We start from the raw sequence: 16,088 nt of genomic DNA on the forward strand, positions 1-16,088 counted from the left end.
AGGTTTGGAGTCATTTCTAGGGCAACAGACTTGAATTTGGTATCAAACGGCCCAAACTGGGCCTTAATGTTCAAAAAGACTAGGGGTGGAGGGGGGGCAGGAATAATGTATTGATTCCTTCCTGACCTTCCAAATCACCACACCTTCACCATGCTCTTAAAAAGCTCCGCTAAGGCTGAGACTGTAGCTCCCAGTGCTGTGCTTGCCCAGCGGGTCAGCTGCCAACACTGTCAAAAAGCTTCCCTATCTTTTCCTGACTTTCCCAAGGCAAGAATGCTTGTAGGAGCAGCTGCAATTGAAATTTACTGCCAGCTTGGAAGCGGTGCTGGGAGGAGACCAGGTGAGGCAGTTATTAGCAGACAGCAGGTAGGCTATGATCTTCATAACAGACAGAGGGGAGCAAGTGGAGGCCTGACGTGCACATTTCTCTGGTTCTCTGGTGATAGATGAACTCCTCAAACAACTCAATTACACTCGTGTGTGTGTGTGTGTATGTGTGTAGCAACAAAAACTGGCAAAACACAGGCTCTATGTTTCGACAGCAAAGACTTCCCACATCCTACAAAGACAAGACTTATTACCCTATTTTGAGCACCAACTCCAGGTTCCAGATCCACAGCCTTAAAATTAATTCCTTCAAGATTGAAACACTCCAGCCTGAAGGGAAGCTCTTCAGACAGGAAGGTAAACAACCCATATAGCTTCCAGGAAGTCCCCGAAACTGACCAGATTCGTCAGGACCCCACTCCCCCCAGAGTATCAATAAAAGTTGAAAATCCCTCTCTGATCTTACTAAGCCAAGCTGCAAAGAAGACCCTGAAACCAGAGCAGCTTCCTGGAAGAAGCAGAAACCAGCAAAACTGCTTGCGAAAGATTTAGACCAATGAGTCCCTTGGAAAGGACACTAACTTGTTGAGCAGCCTGCAGACTGTGCAGTGTGTTCCAGGCTCCCAGCTTTTGCGAGCTGTCACTCATGTTGGGATAGGCTTTGGTTATGCAGCCGTCCTTAGAGTCACTCCTGCTTCTGTAAGTGACTCCCTCACCCATATTTCTGTAAGAAACCCCAATAGAACTCTTTGGTTCACCAAGCCAGTCTCGAAAATCAAAAAAAAAAAAAAATGAAGATATGTTCCTTCTAAGACTCGTCTGGAAATGTTGTAATATTTATATCCATTTTTTTCTTTAGGTTTTTTTTGAGACAGGGTTTCTCTGTAGCTTTTTGGTTCCTGTCCTGGAACTAGCTCTTGTAGACCAGGCTGGCCTCGAACTCACAGAGATCCGCCTGCCCCTGCCTCCTGAGTGCTGGGATTAATGGTATGCATCATTACTGCCCAGTTAGGGTCCATTTTTCATCTCAGAATTTTCTGTTAATTTACTAATCAGCAACTCCTCTACTGTCAACCGAATATATAAATCTTTCCTACTTTGTTTTTAAGAGATTCTTTAATATTCCTCATTCATTGATGGCACATTTTGTTCTCTTGGAATAATCACTTAGGAACTTTGGGCAGAAGGTGTGTGTGTGTACTTCCCTATCACACTCCTTCTATACAACCAAGCCGGTCTCCAACTGGGATTTTTCTTCTCTCCATCGCCCAAGTGCTAGGTGTGCATCACTTCACCCAGCTTCTGGTCTCTTAATTTGAATTCTTTGACTCTTTTAGTTTGTCCATTTACGGTTGCATATTGTTATGGGAAAGGTATTCATACCCTACGTTGCTAGCTTTTTGGGTTTGTTTTTTGTTGCTTTGGTTTCTGGTTTTTCCAGACAGGGTTTCTCTAATTAACAGTCCTGGCTGTCCTGGAACTACTAGCTCTGTAGACCAGGCTGGCCTCGAACTCACAGAGATTCACCTGTGTCTGCCTGTGCTGGGATTAAAGGTAAGCACCACCAACCACTACGCCGGGCTACTTGCTAGGGTTTTTATTTTTTTTTTTTTTGAGTCCGTCAATTTGGCTTATTCTACAAATCCAACAAATCTATCTTCTTTCGCCTCCCAGTTCTCTTATTTCCATTGCACCGGGAACGTTCTTCATTCCAAAGGCCCGCCCACTCATCCTTTTCACTCTTCTAGGAGTCAAGGTCGCATCCAGCTCAGCAGCAATTTTCAAGCCAGAACCAGACTCGCTCTTACTTAATCTCTTACTTAATTTTCCGTCAAACACTCGCAGACCTAAGGACCAAGCACATCTTCAGGTTTGATGAGGCGGGATGTTGGGCCACCTGTCTCGGCTTAGCCAAATCAACCACTGCAGCGGTTCCTGCCTCCGGCAGGTGCCCGCAGGCAGGACGACCCCGCCGCGCACGGGGCTGGGGCGGTGCAGCGGCCACACCTGCGTCTTCCCACGGCTTCACAGGAGGTGGGCGGGCAGCACCACCCCGCAGGGTGAGAGAGGTCACGGCCATACACGCACGCCAGTCTGCGCTAACCGTCACACCGGCCGCGCCCTCTCGCGTGGAACGCGGCGCTCGGGGGTCCGACGACCTGTGGTGCGCAGGCGCGCGACACCCAGGCCGGCTCTGCTCCTCCGCGGCCCTCCCGGAGCAGCCCGGACTTGGGCGGCGCGCAACGGCAGCGCGGGTGCGGGCGAGCAGCAGACAGGTAGTGGCGAGCCGCAGAGGGATGAGGGATGCGCTACCGCCGCCCTCCGCACGCCTTCCCGTCTCGGGTCACGGGAAGGCCGAGGGGGCAGGCAGGGGGACCAGCTGGGGAGGTGCGGGACGGCGGCCGCTCGAGTAGAGCCACGTGAAATGGGATGGCCTGCGGCCGGTTCCCGCATCTTCCGCTCGCTCCTGCATCGCGGCCTAATACTCTTGGTTCGCAAAGAGTGGCGAGAGATTCCAGCCCATACTGAGTTGCAGTGGGAAATGACACTCCTTAGCTAGCTTGAGACGTCCTTGAGCAAGCACTGTAATCAACCTGGCCCAGCTGCCACTTCACGCCAGCCATTGGCAATCAAATGATTGGGAAGGCGCCTTCCTCCATAAAAGCTGGGCTTTGGGGTTTGTAGGGAGTGTGGCAGAAGGGTTCATGAAAACTCTTACGGTATTGCCTCAGTCTTATGATCTATAAATTTTACAACTGATTTTTTAAAAAATATATTTTCAGGCTGGTTGTTAAAGGGCCTTTTTGTTTGTTTTTCTGCCATGGGTTTGACCACTTTCTCTCAAAAGCTTTTATTTTTCCTCCTTAAATGCTCTAGCACAATGTCTGAACAAGAGCGTATTCAGGACTGTCTGAGGAAAGAGATAAGGTCACTTCTTATTTCTACTAAAGATGGTCTGACCCCACAACAGTTGGAGAAGGAGTACCTTTTGATGGTTGGGAACCATCTACCACTCCGAATCCTTGGATATCGGTCCACTATGGAGCTGGTTTTGGATATGCCTGATGTGGTTTGTGTCTGCCCCTGTGGGGATGGTACCGTGATACTGAAAGGTACGTTTAAGATTTTGGAAGGTCTATAAGCTTTGTAATTAAAAGATAATATTCAGTATAGAGTTGTTCTAACTGTACAGTTAATCCTATATTTCAGGGTGGCGGATGTCAAAGGATGGTGGTCTTTAGCATGTTTGAGGTTATGGGCAAAGAGAAGAGCAAAACGCCACCCCACCCCCCAAGTTTCCATGCTCCAGAAAAATGGATAGTCACAAAACTATATTTGAACCAGATTACTGGTTTTGAAATTCCTAAAACTCAGTTTAAATTTTATGAAGCACAAAAATGTCATTGTAGGCAAGTTTGGTCTTCATTAATAGTCTCAACTTCCAGGTGTCAACAGCATCTTCTGGTAGAGGAGTTAGGAAACTTGGTCAGAATGAGAAAATGGTGGAGCCAGGAGCCTGGTGTTATGCTGCCTACATAGACGGCTCCTTGGAGAGAGAAAACTGCCTGCACAATTGCAGTTACAAAGAAGTGGAGTGTGGCTTTTACCTGAAAGTGACTTTTCCCCCCGTGTCTCCTTAGCCATTCCAGATGAATCCACCAAAGGAATAGCAAGTTTAGTTGCAAAGCAGAGGAGAAGCCATAAGGTCCGAAACTCCATACAGAAGGGAAGAACCAGCGTTTGCTCTGGCCGGGTGCCTTACCGGGGAAGGGTGCCGCCTATACTCCCAGCCTTTGTGAAGAGTGAGTTGAAAGACCTTCTGGCGTTTTCTCCTGTGCTCCTTTCTGACTTTGAGAAGGCGTTTGCCAGGCGCTTTGGACGATCGTTTCAGTATATGCAGTACGGATTCCTCTCCATGTTTGAAGTGCTCAGTGCCGCTTCGGATGTCATTTCTGTAGAGCAGACCAGAGCTGGCTCCTTGCTGACACTGAAAAAGAATGCACTAGGGGAAAAGCAGAGAGGCTGGCCAGCAGGTAAGCTCGGCGGGGTGGCGTTAACATTGGGTCATGCCCATGCACTTTCAAAAATATGGTCACTTGAGAAAGACCCGCACAAGTCAGCAGCAGTTGACACCTCAGTGTGATGGGGAACACCTCAGAAGGTTCCACCCCAGGATGAAGAGCTACAGGCAGTTAACAGCTGCAGAGAGAGAATCAGTCTTATCCAGAGACAAGCCATATGATGGGTTCCCTTTTTGCTTTTTTTTTTTTTTTTTTTTTTGAGACAGGGTTTCTCTGTAGCAGCTCTGTCTGACCTGGAACTTGCTCTGCAGACCAGGCTGGCTTCTGCCTCACAGAGACCCACACGCCTCTGCCTCCTGAGTGCTGGGATTAGAGATGTGTGCCACCACTGCCCAGTTTATGATGGATTTTCAAATCCCAAGCAGTCAGTCCTAAATATATCTATATGTGAGCAATACCAAGTGAACTCAGCAGGCTGTGTTCATATACATATGTGTGTGGGGCGAGGCGGGGAGATTAGAGGGGAGAGGGTGAAGTGGAAATGATATATAGTATTTATTCATCTATAAAATTATAAAAAAATGAAATTAGAAAAAATTGTGGGGCTAGAGAGATGGCTCAGCAGATAAGAGTGCTGGCTGCTCTTCCAGAGGTCCAACATTCAGCACTGTGCACTTACAGTTGTCTAACTTAACTTGGGGCACAGACCATCTCACCCCCTTTCTGGCCTCTGTGGGCACCAGCCATGCGTGTGTCACATAGACATACTTGCAGGCCAAATACCCATACACATGAAATGTTTTTTAGAAACGATTTTTCTGTGGATGAGTACATGTTAGAGCAATGCTGACATGTATAGAAAAGGAATTGAAGGGTTAAACTTCATGAGTTAAAGTTAAAATCGGTGTTTCACTTGCAAGTTGAATAATGATTGGCAGATTAGCTCATCTGCATAAGCCTTGATCTCCAGATCTCCAAAGTACATGTAATACATGGGATTCAGAGTTTTGTACTGAGGACCTTCCATGAGACAAGGTCTGTAGAGAGCCTGCTGTTTAATAAGTTTGTACTACGCGGTAGATGTAGTGATGTGATCACTCTAGACCTTAGAACATATACTGCTCAGGGAAGGGAGCCTAGTGCAGAGAATTTCATGCATGCCTGTTTCACTGACCCTTTCCCCAATGTCTGCATTTAGATCAAAGTAAGTGAGTCATGAGACTCATGAATTTACAAAGCAGTGTTTAAACTGGTGGGTGATGGACTGTCTTGGAACTGTGTTGGGGGTGTGTGCTAGCCCGCTCTGCCTGTCCTGGAACTGTTGGGGTATGTGCTAGCCTGCTCCGCCTGTCCTAGAACTGTTGGGGGTGTGTGCTAGCCCGCTCTGCCTGTCCTGGAACTCTTGGGTGTATGTGCTAGCTCACTCTGCCTGTCCTGGAACTCTTGGGCAGGGGTGTGCTAGCTCACTCTGCCTGTCCTGGAACTGTGTTGGGGGTATGTGCTAGCTCTGCCTGTCCTGGAACTGTGTTGAGGGTATGTGCTAGCTCTGCCTGTCCTGGAACTGTTGGGGGTATGTGCTAGCTCGCTCTGCCTGTCCTGGAACTGTGTTGGGGATATGCATGTCAACCTTACCAGTGTAATTCAGGGCCTCAGATTTAGGAAAACTCAGCTGTGCCATTAAACTTAACAAGGGTTGGATGTGTAACTTGGTGGTAGAGCACTTACCTAGCATGTACAAGACCCTGGGTTTGTTCTTCAGCACTGGAAGGAAACAGACAAAAAAGTATGTAAAGCAGTTTGCACACATTTCCTGAACAGTAGAAGTAGATGTTCCTTCCTGGTGACTGGCTTGTTCATGTTTTCCATCCATGGCTCATCTCCATGATATCAGATATCTCAGGAGTAACTGGTGTATTTAGTAAACTTGATATTGGGGTAAAGAATGGACTAAGCTGTGATGCTTTTCAGGGATACATGCTGTGCTACAGAATACACTCCCCGATATTTATGAGAATTTAAATTGTAGGACCATCCCGTAACCTTACAGCGTTCTCTCCTCCCTTTCTTTAAAAGGTAGTCAACCACCATGAGAAGCATAGTTCTATGCAAACTTCTTAGTTGGATACTGTTAGCTCTTTGAAATGAAGTACAGTTTGTTTGTTTATTTTTAAAAGATTTTATTATGTATAGTGTTCTGCCTGCACGTATGTCTGCAGGCCAGAAGAGGGCACCAGGTCTCATTATGGATGGTTGTGAGCCACCATGTGGTTGTTGGGAATTGAACTCAGGATCTCTTGAAGAGCAGCCAGTGCTCTTAACCTCTGAGCCATCTCTCCAGCCCGAAATACAGTTTTAAAGGTTTTTTTTTTTTCCTATAAAATGCCACTTCTCAGTCATATTCAGGAGAGCTAACATGTAGTTTTAGAGAGTAGCAATCTTTTCAGGAACATAGTTTCTTAGTATTTTTTTTTAAATCAATCACTTATATAGTAAGTTTTATTGGCTGTATACATTTTTTTTCCTTAATTTTTCTTCTAAGTTGAGGCTGTTAGCTCACAGTCTTTTTCTCTAAAAATCTCTGGGAAATTGCTAGTCACTGTTTTTTCTTTTCTTCATAAAAGGTAAAATTTTTACTCAGCCATTTAGAATGAAGCAACAGGGGTCATATTATTCTACTGGATTCCCAGTAATGAAGACCCGCTTTTCCCAACGCACTTCAAATATGGAATCACTAAAGCCAGTACTGAGCATGGAGAAGATGCCCACACTCAACACAGTGGAGACTTCAAGGCTAAACCACACTGAAAAATTAAACCAGGTAAGGTGCTGGAGGTCAGGGATAGAATTATGCCAAAAATATGCTTTTGAGCTCAGTGTATTCACTTAGACCTGACGGGAAAGTTGACTTAACCTGGAGCTGGAGAAGTCGCGCCGTCATCGACAGCTCCTGTGGAGGACCCAGGTTCAGTCCCAGCACGTGGCGGCTCATAACGTCTGTAACTCCAGCTGCAGGGGACCTGACGTCCCCTCCTGGCCTCTGCAGACACCAGGCCACATATGTACATGCAAGCATTTACCTATACACATAATAAAGACAGAAGGTTGACGCTAGCCATTCATTGATTGTAGTTGTCACTAACCCCTCCCATTTATCTCTCCTGTTTTATTCCCTACATTGTTTCTGGGAGGTTTGGGCAGACACCTCCATGTCTGCACTTCTGTTTAGTATTATGTCATTTGATTTTATCCTGAAGAATATATCTAATAATCATGTTATTTGTCTTATGCACATAGTTGCCTTTTGTACATTATCTTTGAAGTGTCAGGGTCACTTGCTCATTTTACAAGATTGAGTTGTCATTTTATTAAAATGGAAGAATTTTTTTTTTCAAGACAGGCTTTCTCTGTGTAGCTCTGACTGTCCTGGACCTCACTCTGTAGACCAGGCTAGCCTTGAACTCAGAGAGATCCACCCGCCTCTATCTCCCAAGTGCTGGGATGAAAAGTGTATTCACCACTATAGCCTGGTGAAATGGATAGAAGAATTTATATGTACTTTCTCCTGGTTTATGGTTTAACTTGTTAAATTTTTAGATTTTATTTATTTAATTTTTGGGCATCAAAGGGTGTGTTGAATTTCATAAGTAGAAGAAAGCACTGGTTTTCTTTTGTATAAAATATTTGCAGCATAATCGAGGTAATTGAGAGATTTATTAACTGTTACAGTCACAGCAGGTTTCCTCATTACCAGTTTTCAAGGGATACAACTTAAACTAGTACTGTATTTCTCTGCATGGTTGAAATTAATGTTCCAGTCTTCCATGCAGCAGTATTTTGCCTGTTGAACTGGCCTGCATGGATTTGCTGTAACCTAAGCTGATGGAAGCCAACACTTTTGTCTTCTTAGCTCAGATGAAGCCTTCCATGTTCACATGTGGGGCCCTTCCTCAGCACACCGCAGACCCTGCAGACAATGCCAAGAGCCGAGGCTTCTATAAAAACCGTCTGCTTCTAGCACCATAAAGGGGAGAGCGCCTGTGTCTGTTTCCATGAAGGTGATGTGGCTGTGGGCTGGGTTATCACCAGCTTAGAGTCCTCTCAGGCCACCTCCTCCCCGCCAGGAGCTTGAGATGTAGAGAGGCTGAAGGTCTTGTTCCAGTGACTCCAGGATTTGTCTCACAGTTCCAGTTCATCATGGCAGGCCCCAGAAACAGGGGCTAGAGTGAACTGGTCCTCTTACAACCACAGTCAAGACCAGAGAGCAATGGATTAATAATTAACATTGGTGCCCAGTTTGCCAGCTCTGTTTTATACTGTCTAGGCTGTTCTGCCTGGGGAACGGCTCCACTCATACATAGTTAAGGTTTATCTTCTAATTTATATTAACACAGTCAAGACAGTCTCTTAAAGATGTTCCAAGAGGTTATAGGTTTATTTATTTTATTCTGTGTATATGAATGTTTTGCCTATATGCCTGTATGTATGTGTACCATGTGCATGCCTGGTGGCCAGGAAGTCCGGGAGAGGCTATCAGGTTCCCTGGAACTAGAGTTACAGATGGTTGTGAGCCAGCAGGTAGATGCTGGGAATTGAACCTGGGTCTTCTGCAAGGCTGGTGTCTTAGCCACTGGACCGTCTCTCCAGCTCCACTCTCGCTTCTCTTAATCTTGCCTTCTGTAGATGGAAGCCTTTGATTCTTGGCAATCTATTTTTTTTTTTTTTTGATTTTTCGAGACAGGGTTTCTCCGTGGCTTTGGAGCCTGTCCTGGAACTAGCTCTATAGACCAGGCTGGTCTCGAACTCACAGAGATCTGCCTCCCTCTGCCTCCCGAGTGCTGGGATTAAAGGCGTGCGCCACCATCGCCCGGCCGGCAATCTAATTTTTTTGTTTCATGTGGTTCTTGTTTACTAATCTTTACTGGATATAAAATGACAAATTCTAATTTTTTTCTCGAATTTTTGAGATTTAGATTATATATTTCAGTCTATTACCAATTTCAAATTAATCTTTGTATAATATGCCAGTTCTGAAGTTTCCTGAATAAGGATTGCCAGTTATCAGTGGGACCAGGATTTATCCCTGGTGCATGAACTGGCTGTTTGGAGCCCATTCCCTATGGAGGGATACCTTCCTTGCTCAGTCGTGATATGGGGGGAGGGGCTTGGTCCTGCCTCAACTTGATACGCCAGACTTTGTAGACTCCCCATGGGAGGCCTTACCCTTTCTGAGGAATGGATAGGAGGTTGGGTGTGGGGTGGGGTAGGAGGAGGGGAGGGAGGGGGAACTGTGGTTGGTATATAGAATGAAAAAAAAAACTTTTAAATAAGAAGTGTTAAAAAAGGCTCGCCAGTTATGGTAGTGCGGTTTGTTGGACCTGCATGCTCCCCACACTGAATACCTCGTTACCCGGTGCTCCTTGATCACTATCATTTTATAGTAGCTTAAAATTATAAAATTGAGTCCTACAAATTTCTTGTTTACAATTGTTTGGTTATTCTACATTTTACATTTTCATGTATATTGTATAGAAATCTGATTAATTTTTGTCAAAAGTAAGTCTTAAGATTTTGATTAGAATTGCATTGGATATTATAGGTGAGTTTGAGGAAAAATAATGTTAAATCTCAGAATTCAAGAAAATAGCACTCCTCATTATTTTTATCTTTAAATTCTCTGTTTCTAATAACTTTCAGTATATATGGCTTGTATACATTTTATTAAGCTTACTTCTTATGCCTTTCATATTTTTATTGTGTTAAAGATGATATTTTCATGCTAATTATTGCTTATATATTTTTATGAGAATGGGTATTTTTGCCTGTGGCATATGCCTGAGCACAGTGTATACAGCTCGTGCCTTCAGACCCCAGAAGAGGAGGGTGTCACGTCACCTGAAACTGGAGTCACAGACAGTTGTGAGAGGTCATGTGCCATGTGGGTGCTGGGAAAGAAGCTAGTGCCATTTTTTTTTTGAGACAGTTTCTTTGTGTAGCCCTGGTTGTACTGGAACTTTCTGTGTAGACCAGGCTGGCCTTGAACTCAAGAGATCCATCTGCCTCTGTTTCCCAAGTGCTGGGAATAAAGGTGTGCACCAGCACTGCCAGTGCGTGTAACCACTGAAGCCGTCTCTCCTGCCCCAGTTTTGCTTCAGTAGATCTGCCTTCTTTCTCATCACCCTTAGGCTGGGCTCTCTAATATGAAAAGAAATGGTGGGAGTGGAGATGCTTGCCCTGTTCCTGACTTGTGTGCATGCGTGTGCGTGTGTGTTTGCGCGCATGTTGGTGGACATCTTTCTCAATCACTGTCTATTTCTCAAATATTTGCCCACCCTCCTCTTCACCTACATCTTGATGAGAGGCCAGGCCTGTGCTTCCAAATTCCCAGAGCACTAAAACTGTTAGGTAGCAATTCTTAACCACTGCCCACATGCATAACCCTTCTGTCCTACCATTTCTTTCTTCCTTTGCTTATATTACATAAAGGAGCTTCCCCCACTGTTCTCTAGACAAGGCATTAATTCCACTTGTGCCCTGACTCAACACTCCTTCCTACCTTTCAGGACCTTTCTAACAGCCCATGCCTTCCAGTCATTAGGCGGTCACTAAGTATGTAATAAATATTAAGTAACTTCAGAAAATGAATGGCAAGTATCCTTGTACCAGGTTAACTGCTGACTATAGAATTTTTGTAGATAATGCTGTTTATCTTGGAATATTCCTCAGTGCCTAGTTTCACACAAATCCCATTTGTATATTTATATAATATAAAATGTCTCAATGATACTTAAAATTTTAACTATGTGTATGTGCTGTCTGTATATGAGTATGTTTATGTGAATGCAGGTGCCCACGGAGGTCAAAGTCTGGGAACCAAACTCAGGCTCTCAACAAGAGAGTAAGTGGTCTTAAACATTGAGCCATCTCTGTGGCCGTCAGTGCCACTTTATAAGAACAGGATTGGACTCATTTGATTGAAAAACATTTCCTTTTATAGATTGCTTACATTTGTCTTTGACTTTTTAGTGATTTGACTTTTTCTTTTATTCATAGTTGGAGAACACATTCAAATCAGTTATTGCCCAAGTTGGACCTGGGGGGACTATTGATCCAGACTTAAAACATAAGATAAAATTTGTAAGTATTTTCCATTTCTGGGAAACCAAAATAATTTTTAAATAAGAAAAAGCAATAAAATTGGACTTAAAATTTTAATGTGAAATTGTTTAGAAAATGGTCCTTCTATTCTTCTCCCTTTTCATCCATTGCCCAACAAACAGTTCCAGATCTGTCTAATCCAATGTCCTTTCCTGCATATGTAGCATTATTACAAATATTATTAAATATCTCTATGTTTTTGTTGTATGTTTCACTTAGGAAGACCTGTGAGGGATTAAAGTCTGAGTTGCTTTGGACCTTGGCTATTTAAAAGTTTCTGCAGTTGAAGTCCCTTGAACAGTAGTGTAGTGTATAGGCTGCCATCAAAGACACCAGGCATTTGATTTGTTGAAGATAAAAGTTGCTGCACTACTATTAAAATTTGAATTGGTAGACTCCTGGGACGATAGCTTTACTTTTAGCCACATTTAATATAAATTATAAATTTACATTAGCTACCTTTTTATGTTCTTATACTGATGTACACTTCCATATGAGTGGCCTGTTTCATACTCTTGCATTATTATTTTTTGGAAACTGATTTGTTGTTAGGGATTGAGACAGAGGGTGTAGTCTTTCTTGAGGATTTTGGTCCTGGACTGTGTAAGCAAAATGTCTTTATAGCTCCTACTGCCTTACATGATCTCCCTTCACTTACTGTGACTTTGGTGGGACATAGGTCAATCCAATAAGCTCAGGCACCTTCTCATTGCTTTTGAAACTTGGACAAGTGTCTAACAATTGTTTGTTCAAGGATGTTCATGATTAATACAGCACCAAAAAAATTAGAGGAAAAGTGTTGTAGGGAGCTGTGGGTTGCATTCTGCCACCCAGCTCCCGCCACTGGCTAGCTTTACCCGAAATGACAACACACAAATTGTATTCTTTTAAACACTGCTTGACCCATTAGCTCTAGCCCTTACTGGCTAATTCTGATATCCCGATCAACCCATCTCTAATAAACTGTGTAGCACCGGTCTTACAGGGAAAGATTCAGCATGTCTGACCTGGCGGCTTGCTTCATCGACGCACTCAGAGAGCAGAGCTATCGCATCTGCCCGGGAGAAGGGAGCATGGCGTCTCTGAGCTCACTTCCTCTTCCTCCCAGCATTCTGTTCTGTTTACTCCTCCCACCTATGTTTTAACCTATGAGGGCCAGCCAAGCAGTTTCTCTATTTTTTAACCAATAACCTTCCTCCATCAGAGAAGTATTTGTTGATTAAGGATTCATTTAAACTAAGGATCATGATGTGGCTCCTAAGAGTTAATGCCTGCCGCCATTGGTTCCCAAGGCAGCGTGCCCTGTACGTGCTGCCGTGCTTCTGCCACGGTTGCTGTGTCCTTTCGTGTGAAATGATGGGTAATGGGGCACATATGTGTGCCCGTCTGAAAGGATGTTTCCTGAAATACTGCAGAAATTGTCTCTTCGTCACAAGATTTTAAAGAGGTATTTACTTTATATCTTCTTTGATTTGTGAATTAAAATTTTATATAAAATACATCTAGAAGGTTTAAGAAGGCACAATGTTCTTTATACTTTATTGAGATTGAAGCAAGTGCATTTCTGGGGACTTGTCCTAAAATTATGCAAATGTGCAAAATGAAATATTTATGATAGTATGTTTTTTTAATTAAAACCAATCTTAGTATTTTGTCCTAATATTTCAATTTTATCTGTGTTTTTTTTTCTGTTGATTAGGTTGTATCTAAGTTTCCACAAGGTTTGTTTATTTCTAAACTGCTTGGAGAATTTGAGGTAACTGTTTTCTTCTTACTAGCCTACTCTCTGTATTGCTTAATTTTCTTACGATAGACTAATTTGCTGTTGCTCCTGGATCCTCTAAATCTGTGCTTTTAACACTCATATCTTGTTTTGTGTCTTAGTTGCTTTTTAAATCATTATGATAGTTAAGATATGGCCAGTAACAAATATTTAGTTATGAATACTAAATATTTTACTACTTACTGTTATAACATCATTGAAATATAATGATTAGCAAATATTTTTGGTTTTTTTGAGACAGGGTTTCTCTGTAGCTTTGGAGCCTGTCTGGAGCTTGCTCTGTAGACCAGGCTGGGCTCGAACTCACAGAGCTCTTCCTGTCTTTGCCTTCTAAGTGCTGGGATTAAAGACGAGTACCACCACCGTGCAACTTAATAACATATTTTTAAAAGTGTGACAGAACCAAGAAGAGATGTGTAAAAGCAGAACACTCCATATACAGTCTTGATTTTATACTCAGTAATAATATCAAGAATGAAGGCACTATAAAGACATTTCTGATAATCAAGCAATAGAGAACTGTGAATAGACCTGTATTGTAAGAAAAGGTGAATGTAATACGTAAGACTAAATGAAATGATGCCAGATTAGAACTGAGGAACAGAGGATAAAATAAATAATAAATAAATAAATAAAGTGAACATGTAAGTGCACCTCAAAGGCTGCGCTCTTCTATCAATTAGAACATACTGCTATTTAAAGTTTAAAACATGAAGATGATGTAATACATATGAAAACTGTAGCTTACATCAGTGGGCCGGGGTTCTGGAAAAGAAGGGGTGTGGAAGTAGAACTATATCAGCTTCTTTATTGCTGATCATTGGGAGCAATACCAAAAGCACTAGAATAAAATACATCTGACGTATCAATGAATTGACTCAACTAACTATAAAGTGCACCTAAGCTGTGTTTAATATAATAACAATATGAAATTACCTTTATAGTAACTGAAAAAGCAAGATGCATAACTTATATAATCTTAAATCAAAGCGCAATTAAGTTTTGACAATTTCTGGAAAGTTAGACAAAGGTAATAGTAGTTATTTGTAGGTGACTGAAGCATTTGGGGGTGAGCAGAGACTCGTTTGCTGCTCATTTTAATGAATTTTTCATTTGTGAGGATTTTCACCATAAATTTCTTCTTTAAAATTGTTTATTCTTTCACAATTTCATGTGTACATATGTATATATAAAACTTTGATCACCCACATCATTTGTTTTATCCTCTTACCCCCTCCTGAAACTTATTTTTGCTGAAAATTTGCTTGGATCTTTTGAATATACTATGAACAATTACTAATTTGGGGGCTGAAGAGATAGCCCAGAGGACCTGAGTTCAGTTTCCAGCACCCATGTCAGGTGACTCATAACTGTCTATAACACCTCTGGCTTCTCAGGGCGCTGGTGCTTGTATCCACATGCAGACATGATTTTAAAAAATTAAGTCTAAAAAAGCAGCTACTTGTTGATATTTTTAATCCTCCCACCCTAGTCTTACGCTGTGTTTTCACAGTAATGCACACAATTCTTTGAGAAACCATTAGAGACCGGTAAACATAAAAGGTAAAGAAGTTTCAATATGTAACCTGAAGAAATAGATACTAATTCTAATTTGCCGCCACCCTGGCCCACGCCACCCTGGCCCACCCATTTGTCCTTTGGTTTGCTGATAGCTTTATGTTGGTTCAGGAGATGGAAACGTGTGTTGTGTTCTCACATGCATGCCCATGCCTGTGGTACCTAGAGTGCCTTGAGTTTCTTCAGGAGTTGTCTGCTTGGTATTTGGGGAGGGATCTGTCTCTGGGACCTGGAGTGCAGGTTAGATTGGCTGCCCATGAAACAGGCTTGTATGCGTGAGTTCACTGAGTATCGAGGTCCAGAGTCCTCATGCTTTTCTGTTTGTTTTCCGACAGCTAATTTTTAAAGAGCAGCTTTCACCGAAACAGTTAGGGTTCTTAAACGTGACGGAACTTGTTGGCGCTCTGAGTGACATTCTCCGCGTTGAGTTCAGTGAAGAAAAGCAAGACTTGCTGGTGTTTGATGCTGACCTGAAGCCCGTCCCTCCTGGTGAGTTAAAACTGGTATAATACAAACCTCCTTTTTAACTGTGCTTTTGAAGACAAGGAAGAGTAAAGCATTAAGAGTCATCATTAGAATCACGTGACCCAAACACCTCATGCTAGTTTGACTAGGGACCTTCTTAGTGATATTATAGTCAAGTTAACCTGTATTGTTTAAAAAAATCAAATTTTTACAATTTAACTTATTAATTTTTGAGTGTTTTGAGGTAGGTTTTTTACTATGTAGCCCAGGCTGGCCTGGAGCTCACTGTGTAACCCCTACTGGTCTTAAACACATGGAAATCTCTGTCTCAGGCTCCTGAGTGCTGAGATTACAAGCATGAGCCACCATGTCCAGCAATTTCTTTTCTTTTTTAAAAAATTATTTTTATTTTATGTGCATGGATGTTTTGTGTTTTAACAAATAAAGCTTACCTGAAGATCAGAGTGCAGAGCTAAGCCACTAGAGGCCAGGGAGTGGTGGCGCACATCTTCAATCCCAGGACTCAGGAGACAGAGGCAGACAGATCTCTGTTAGTTCAAAGCCACCCTGGCTACACAAAATTGACCCAGTTTTAAAAGAAACAGAGCTCACACAATGGTGATCCCAGCACTTGGGGTCCCATGCCTTTAATCCCAGCAGTAGGGAAGTGGAGACAGGAGTGATATGGCTGGGTGGAGAGAGGAACATAAGGCGGGAGGAGACAGGAGCTCGTTGCAGTCTGAGGAGGCAGGCGGAGG

The 16,088-nt window shown here is 43.0% G+C and overlaps 1 protein-coding gene across 2 annotated transcripts in view; it reads left to right on the top strand.

Moving 5' to 3' along the window:
• The first annotated feature begins 2,470 nt into the window (after nucleotides 1-2,470).
• The window catches only part of Tdrd5 (tudor domain containing 5), a 47,858-nt gene continuing 34,240 nt past the window's right edge, over nucleotides 2,471-16,088 (top strand). For both annotated transcript variants that reach the window (XM_041662718.1, XM_041662719.1), the window contains exons 1-7: nucleotides 2,471-2,603; nucleotides 3,205-3,440; nucleotides 3,969-4,361; nucleotides 6,971-7,167; nucleotides 11,400-11,483; nucleotides 13,204-13,260; nucleotides 15,201-15,354. In XM_041662718.1, the coding sequence (XP_041518652.1) occupies nucleotides 3,209-3,440; nucleotides 3,969-4,361; nucleotides 6,971-7,167; nucleotides 11,400-11,483; nucleotides 13,204-13,260; nucleotides 15,201-15,354 (1,117 nt within the window). In that variant the 5' untranslated portion in view covers nucleotides 2,471-2,603; nucleotides 3,205-3,208. The remainder of the gene's footprint in view (nucleotides 2,604-3,204; nucleotides 3,441-3,968; nucleotides 4,362-6,970; nucleotides 7,168-11,399; nucleotides 11,484-13,203; nucleotides 13,261-15,200; nucleotides 15,355-16,088) is intronic.

The sequence above is a fragment of the Microtus oregoni genome, unplaced genomic scaffold, assembly GCF_018167655.1.
Source record: "Microtus oregoni isolate MIOR12 unplaced genomic scaffold, Mior012 000013F_ref0000133, whole genome shotgun sequence".
In the NCBI taxonomy this organism is placed as follows: domain Eukaryota; kingdom Metazoa; phylum Chordata; class Mammalia; order Rodentia; family Cricetidae; genus Microtus; species Microtus oregoni.